At 47.3% G+C, this 8,097-nt stretch overlaps 1 protein-coding gene across 1 annotated transcript; it reads left to right on the forward strand.

Moving 5' to 3' along the window:
• The first annotated feature begins 3,203 nt into the window (after window positions 1-3,203).
• On the forward strand, window positions 3,204-5,249 carry LOC146186295 (uncharacterized). Its single transcript, XM_084608022.1, has 2 exons — window positions 3,204-4,484; window positions 4,524-5,249. The coding sequence occupies exons 1-2, from the start codon at window positions 3,204-3,206 to the stop codon at window positions 5,247-5,249; spliced, it is 2,007 nt and encodes a 668-aa protein (XP_084464148.1).
• Window positions 5,250-8,097: the final 2,848 nt, after the last annotated feature.

The raw sequence follows: 8,097 nt of genomic DNA on the forward strand, positions 1-8,097 counted from the left end.
AGGCTGCGTTCAGAGAGAACTTTCAGTAACAATCGCCCTTTAACTCACTGAGAGCGTCGTCTGCTCCAGTGCGCTTACGGAATATGGTTTGAAAATGCGCCCGAGATTCCCCGTACTCTTAGCTCGGCCCCCTCCCCCACCCGCTCCGCTCACAAGTGTAAGCCATTTGTACTAGCTGCCACCAAGTCTTTGAATCCCCACTTGTTCGGAACTCTGGCATCCTCACAGTACTACGTGTCAGCTTTGGGTTCTCTCAAGCGTCAGATTTCTGTGATGTCCCTAAACATTTCATACATCATTCCTGTGGCATCCTACAGGACCACCAATTATAAGCGAAAACGCGCATTGTTTATTAACACTGACAGCTTTCAACACGAAGATGGAAGATCTCTATAACCGCCAGAAGTATTCTCATCGATTCGAAACGCCTCCTTTGCGCAGGTTTCGGTGAGGCGTTATTTTAAGGTTTGTTTAGTCGAACCTAAAGCATCACTGCAGTGATGTGTAATTGCTTGAAGGGCAGGACTTCATCCCGTTATGTTTCCTATTAAGCTGAAAATTGTATGTTTTAACGGCCTGACGCGACACATGACTTATCAGGGGTGCCATAGTGGAGGGTTATGATTTATTTCAAATCACCTGAAGGTCTTTATCATGCGCTGAGATCTCAACCACATGGGTACGCCTTATAGTTCACATCCATCTGACGCAACCTTCGTGTCCGAGGCTGAAATACGAGTCCTCTGGCTCAGTAGCTCAGCGTTCTAACCATTGAGCCATCCCGGCAGATTAGATGTTCCTAAATGCTTTTTAGAGTGCAGAAGCTTGCACAAACATATTGTATAAAATTGGATTAGAGTGGTTAATCGAATTTTTATCATTCTCCTGAACACTTTGAAAATTTGTTTGGTCGTCTTTTGTACAAATTTCCAGGGCGCTCTGGAAAACGACACAAAATTAGCTGCTCTAATTAAAAGTTGTACAGAGTTTTTGCCAGCTTCCGCACTCTTAAAGGCACTAAGTCACCATCTTATTGAACTATATGAAAGTCGAAGCCCGAGTTAACAGCTCCTGCCATGCATATGGTCTCGTGATGTCGCATAACCCACCGACAAATCAGAGAGCTGGCATGTTACTTTCCAAATATACCACGTAACTCTCAGAGCCATGACCGTTATTTTTCGCTCACAGCGCTGGATTTTGCACAGAAGGGGGCTTTTAACGCTATCGCGCAAAGGAAAAATTACAGGGAACATTTAAGCTCCGCCTTTAGGGAGGCTAGCACCCCACTTACAAAGGCCCACTTTAACTAATCCGTATGAACGTGCCTGCGTGGCCTAAAGATAACATGAATGCAAGGGTCCTGACAGGCTAATTCTATATATCGTGCTCCCTTGTGAAAAGAGAGGCCCGAGTTGGCAGCTCCAGGCAAACATTACATCAGATAACCTTACGTCCTGATAGTGTGCGTCCATGTCAGCTACCAGTTATTGCTTACCAGCGCCATACTTCATATTTTTTCATTCAACGCTGACGCCAGCGCCGCGGCACTGGATTTTCGGTTAACGGGGCCTTTAACGCCATGGCGTTAAAAGATCGTTCTGATTCATTCCATCAGATCTCCCTGCTTCAGCCTTCTTAAGCCCATCAGATTCTAAAACGAATTGATAGCACATACGCAAAAATGAACTTATTAGAAGGGCAGGAAGCTTGATGAAAACGCGATATGCAAGCTGATGACGCGTTTCAACGACTATAGCGCCAAAGAGAAACTGCAAGCGCTATTGTGCCAAGTCATGTACAGTCTTTGTCAAAACTGAAGAGCCCAGGGGGTCTGTTTCTGAGCCACTTCGGGCTGCTTGTAGTGCATTTCCACTGTTGCCAATCTTTTTAGGGTGAGACAACTTTTTGTCCTACCCTCTTCGATAAGAAGGATTTCCACTAACGCTAAATCAGCGCCACTACGAGACTCAGAAGCAGACCCTCTGGGCTCTACACTTTTGACAAAGACTGTACATTATTTGGCTTCGGAGCTTGGCGCAGCTAAAATGACCGTAGTTTCACACTGCGTGGTCTTTACTTTTTTGAGACTAATCAAAATATAAAGGGCGTGACATGGCACAGTACTAGAGCAGCAATTTCGAATGAGGCGCCGTATTGACTACAAAATGCCGTCAGTGGATATGCAGTTTCACTGACCTTGCTTCACGCCTAATGCTCCCGGTTACGCTTCTAGGCTAAAAAAGTGCCGTTGTCGTGCTGCAGAGCACTACTACAAAATGTTTTTCGTTTGAAAAAATTATATTGCAGTAGTTTGTCCGACTTCCAATTACCTATTGGCGCTAACTAACCAATTGTGTTATTTGAAACGGTTGGGAATGGGGGGGGGGGGGGGGGGAGGCTAGCTATTTGCAAAGTAATTAAGTTACAGTGAATTACGTCCCCGGCGGCTGAGAATTTTTGCATTGTAGGTATATTCAATCTCGAGCTCCCCGTTTTGATTAACCTTTTAAAGTGCCCGCTGAGACACTCGGTATATAATTCACGTCATTATCCAGGTTCTGACGGCAATGCTGAATTTTTTTTTTTCTCCACAGAAGAAAGGTCTTTCTCCTGCTACGGACGACCTGGGAGGAAATAGAAAGCGTTCACCAGATAAGGCAAAAGAAGGCTTACAGATTGTGGATGCCAAACAGGCGACAAGGGACAGCACAGTGCCAAAGCTAAATAAATATAATCGCAAGCGAAGCTCCAAAGCAAAACCATCTTCGCCTCTTCCTTCACCCACGGCTGAAGACAACGTCCCACAGGCTGAAGTCAACATCCAGACAGCGGGAGCGGTAGAATCCAGATCACCCGCACCCCGCCAGTCGCGAAAGCACGGCTTGCGATCTACGGCACCGAACAAAGACAATCCTCGGTTGTCTTCTGATAGTCCAGGACGAACCGCGCTTCTAAACCCGTCGTCTAGCTCTAGAACTGGCACCGCCCTGCAGCATGCTTTTGAATCTCCATACGATGTCCCGCCATCTGTCACGGGAGCGTGCTCCAAGCTACCCAACGGCGTTTCCTCTCCAAGCGCGTCTACCGACATTCCACTTATCCTTGGAGATGTACCATCGCCTTCCCAGCTTAAGGACGATCGCTGTGCGTCATCCGACCGATTGCCATTGCCACCGGATATTTTTTCACCACAGGACGTCATGTTGCCGATAAGCACATTTGGCAAGCATAACGAAACTCGGACATTCGTCACCTACATCCCGGAGCAGAAGGAGAGGTTGTTTGCATATTTCGCCGTTTCGCTAACGGTGTTGGCGTTCTGCGCGCTCCTCACCGCCCTCCTGTTTATCATCGTGCCCGCCGACCCTCAAGACATAGTGTGCACGACGGCCTCCTGCGCAGCACTCGACGCCCTTCTAGCGGCGAGCGTGGACTGGACCAAGCAGCCATGCATCAATTTCTACGCACACGTCTGCAGCGGCTGGGCACAGTCGCACAACTTGTCCGTCTACCGAAGTCACTTGCACGAGTTCCTCGGCGACGCACATTGGATCCTGGCTCGCGTCCTTGTTCCTTCCCGCTTACAAACGCCGCCGCAAGTGGTCGCCGCCTTCTACCAGTCGTGCACAGCAGTGCTGGTAGACGGCGCCGACGAGCTGGCCCCATTCCGCAGTCAGCTGCAGACAGCGGGGGTTACATGGCCACGTGTCTCTGCAACGTCCAACCTGGTGCTCACAGCGGCCTCGGTGTACGCTGCCTTTCAGGTGACGGCGTTACTGCGAATACGGAGCTACATCCTCAATTCGAGCAGCGTGCTAGAGGTCGCACCGGATGAAACGTTTCTGCGTGGATGGCTTCGCACGCGTGAGCAGCTCTTACGCTCAGGTGCATATGCTCGCTTTTTCCACGAGACCGAAGCGAAATACGCTGGTAGCGGAACCTCGCCATCAGGCCGTCTACTCAACTATGAATCATTTGTCCTAATTGAGGAAATCGTCCTGACAGAACTACTAAGAAAAGGATTTGCCGCGAACGAAAGTGCTGTCAGAAACATCGAAGGCCTGGCTGAGCTCACCAAACACGTTCCTGTGGCGACGTGGCGAAAGGTTTTGGAAAAATTGGGTCTCTCGCAAGGCGCGAGCGTCTTCATAAGCGACATGGATTACGTGAGACAGTTCGAGAAACTCATGACCAGAGTGGTTGAGCGGTACCTTCATTACTACCTTGGCTGGTGCGTGGTGCAGCAAATCAGGCGCTATGTGAACCAGGACCTCGCCAATAGCTGGTATGATTACGAAGGCACCAACGACCGGGTGGGCCAGTCCGATGACTTAAGAGCTCATGCCGATTGTATGCAACTCAGCGAGAAGCTCTTCGGACAGCTCACCTTCGGGCGCTTTCTGATGTGGAAGGTAGAGGCTGAAGACCAGCAATACGTGCAAACCATGGTCGACGTCATCGCAAAAAACCTATTGCTGAAGGTGACCCAGAGCGCTCAGTGGAGTCATCAAGGCGGGGAGATTCCGATCCAACTACGCGATTTCCATCTAGAGCTCCATGAGGACACAGCGATGGTCGTCGAGAAGGCGCTTGAACGACGTGGTCTCGCCAACCGGTCATCGTTGCTGAGTAACTGGATGGACGTCGTCGCTGCCGTAAGCACCATCAATGACACTTTCAGAGACCGGATCCCGACCACCTATGTTAGTGACCTTGTAGCAAGAAAGCGGTACAGCCTCTTCGACAATACGAGCTCTACGCTCGCACTTCCGCCAACATTCGCTATGCTACCGGTGTACAGGCGGCAACTGAGCGACACTGCCAAGTTCGGAGCACTGGGCACGCTGCTCGCCACGGCATGCTTCGAAATCTTCCTTTCAAGGCTCGCCAACGGTTCGACCGCCCTCGACGAAGCTTTACAAAGACTGCGATGCTTCGCCGACTCTGCTGAATACCGCAGCGACCAGCTCGAGATCTACTATTCTGCAGCGTCGTTTGCCATCGCCATGGAGGCGCTGCGCTCATTTAGGAATACCAACTTCAGGCGGCTCCGAATGTTCGACAGCTTGCAGTCTTTCTTCGTTATCATGTGTTACTTATTGTGCACACCAAACACCTCCGACGAAAGCATTGTCTCTGAAGCGATCTGCAACGAAGCCGTCAGGCACAGCGAAAGCTTCGCCATGGCCTTCCAGTGCGCCCCTGGAACAGCAATGAATCCGCAGAAAAGGTGCCGCTTCTTCTAGAACAAGTCCACCGCTTTACCGGAGTTAAGAACGTATCCTGAGCTTGTGCGCAGCTATTTCATCATAGAGTAAGCATATTGTTTAAACACCGGACGCTTTGCGTTAATTGTTGTCCGTTGGTCTCTTGCTTTGTGGTGTTCTGCTTTACCACAGATAACGCCATTGACTGCATTTCGTTAACGAAATTTTACAGACATTTCATTGTCCTTCCGATAGATCTTATCAAGCTATCGACAGTTCATGCGAAAGCCTGATTGACCTTGCTTTCGTCTTGCATATACCGGTGCTATTGCTGAAATTATTGTAAATTTAAGTGAGCGTCATTTTATGTCAGTATGTACTTTGTATGCACTCAAAAGCTGGCCTGCCGCACTTGTGTCGGCATGTGGAAGAGAATGATCCTTGTAGTAGGGTTTAAATGAGTGCAAAAGGCAACTTATAAATACTTTCATGATGAATGTGAGAAGTACATAACTGTCGTTCCAATGCATCAGTCAAAATATTGATTCTACTGGTTTCTGCTTTGCATAAGACCATCCATTTCTATGTCAAAATTTGTGTTCTTCTCCAACTACTGCACTACACTCACGTCAAGTGAATGGAAACACCAAGTTCTGCGTTGTGCTGAAGCAAAGTGTGCACTTATAGAAATTTTATCACGCACTACGTCGCTTAGGTGCCCAGCCCAACTGCTGTAGAGAGAGCAAGGTTGAGTCATGTGACATGTCTCAATGCGCCTCATATTACATTTCATATTTTCCTTACTCAAGCAGGAAAGCATTATTACGTAGATGTGCGGCCACTGCGTGCACAGCCTTGAATGCGAAACTACGTTCAGCAGCACAGAACGGGTTGGATACAGTCGGCCCAGCTAAAATGGACTGAGATTTAATTTAAAAAAATAATTTTAAAGAAGTGGATGTTCGCCACCTGCTATGGACTTGTGCAGGGACAAGGGAATCAAGGACAAAGATTCTGCGCGAAGTGGGTCTAACCACAACAAGGGAAGATGACTTTTCCAAATGGCTCACCGACAACGCTAAGAGCGGGAGCCTGCTCCGGTTCCTCACGGAAAACCATTTACATGAGTTTATATAATATGTCTTATGGCAAGTTTGCGTACAAAAAAAAAAATACTAAACGTAACGTTATTCTCTATTGATGTTATAAGATAATTTTGTTTTTTTATTTGATCGGTGTAAAGTGTCAGCTTGAATTTTTCTTTTTGCCTTCATTAATTGGTGGACATTAACAATTAACTTTTTCTAAAGTGGTAAATATCCAGCACCGCGGAAAAGGTGTCAATGAGAGCTTCGGTAAAGTAGCTTTAGCGTAAACTTTTTATTCGGCAGGTATAAAGGCCTGGAAAGTTTTTTTTTTTTTTTTTTTTTTTAAGAAAATCTACCTTAAAGGGGCTGCGCGCGTCCAAATGCGCAGAGGTAACGGTACCCTCGTTCGCGACTTGGTAAAGCGCTGCCAGACTGGAGCATACTGTGCTGACCAGAACAGAGATTTGCATTGTTTTTGGCCCCGAGACGAGCGGCTGCGGCCACGTGCCGGAAAAGCGCTCCGTGACCAACCGTGGTGCTGTAGCTTTGGTGGTGAGAAAGAAGGGCTCTAACTTTCCTAACAGGGACACTCTTTTGTTCGCTCTTGATCGAATGGTCGAGGTCACTGTGGCGTCGGATGCAATTCCAGAAAACAGCTTATTTTGTTCGTCGAAGCACCTCACTGCACCTAATGACTCAGACCGGCTCGTCGTAGATACTGTCGTTGGGCCTGCTCAGTGTAACAACGTGGAGAGCGGCAGATGCAAGATGTTAACGCACCCCTCCTTAATCGGATTACCCACTGCAATATGGAAATACGTCGGCTGAAGGGCCTCCTTTAAGGAAAAATTAAAGAACACTGCAGAATCTGCATTGGAGTAATGCGAAAGCACGGATGCTGCTGTTGGTTGCTTCTAGTTGCTTAATTAACTTCTTGCTTACCCATTTTAGTCTTTGGTGCTTTCTAATTGCGCGCCAATCCCTTCCTATGCCCTTATTCGTCTCTACTTCCGGTTGCGTGACGTCAAATCCTGGACGTGACATTATTTCACTTCTTGTTTACCCATTTTAGTCTTTGGCACTTTCAATTTTGCGCGCCAATCCCTTCCTATGCGCTTTTTCGGCTCTACTTCCGGTTGCTTGACGTCATGTCCTCAACCACATTAATTCACTTCTTGTTTATTCATTTTAATCTTTGGTACTTTCAAATTGCGCGCCAATCCCTTCCTATGCCCTTTTTCAGTTCTACTTCCGGTTGCTTGGCGTCACATCCTTGACGTTACATTAATTCACTTCTTGTTTACCCATTTTTTGTCTTACGTACTTTCAAATTACGCGCCAATCCTTCCATATGTCCTTGTTCGGCTCTACTTCCGGTTGCGCGACATCACATCCTTGACGTCACCCTGATTAACTGCTTCAATTAACTACTTTAGTTTTGGTACTTTCAAATTGATCGCCAATCCATTCCTATGCCCTTTTTCGGCTCTACTTCCGGTTGTGAGACGTCACATCCTTGACGTCATCCTAATTTACTGAATTAACTATTTTAGTATTTGACACATTCAAATGTGACGCCAAGCTATTCGCTAATAAGAACATTTTCGCCTTTACGTTTTCATTTTCTGCCTCTAATTAATTGTTTATGTTAGCCTATTGGCCTAATTATTTTTCGCACACAATATTACATCACCCTTTATCGATTGACACCACTCATTAACCTCTACGACTTCTCAATTACAACTGCTGCAGACACAATTTTGCGTGTTTTGCCTCTAATTACCGAATTACCTTATTGG

This window comes from Amblyomma maculatum, chromosome 6 (genome assembly GCF_055883805.1).
Source record: "Amblyomma maculatum isolate TAMU_Amacu chromosome 6, ASM5588380v1, whole genome shotgun sequence".
NCBI lineage: Eukaryota > Metazoa > Arthropoda > Arachnida > Ixodida > Ixodidae > Amblyomma > Amblyomma maculatum.

Coding starts and splice junctions, on each gene's coding strand:
- LOC146186295 (XM_084608022.1), top strand. CDS start 3,204: ATGTTGCCGATAAGCACATTTGGCAAGCATAACGAAACTCGGACATTC. Junction 4,485..4,523: donor CAAAAAACCTATTGCTGAAG/GTGACCCAGAGC, acceptor CAAGGCGGGGAG/ATTCCGATCCAACTACGCGA.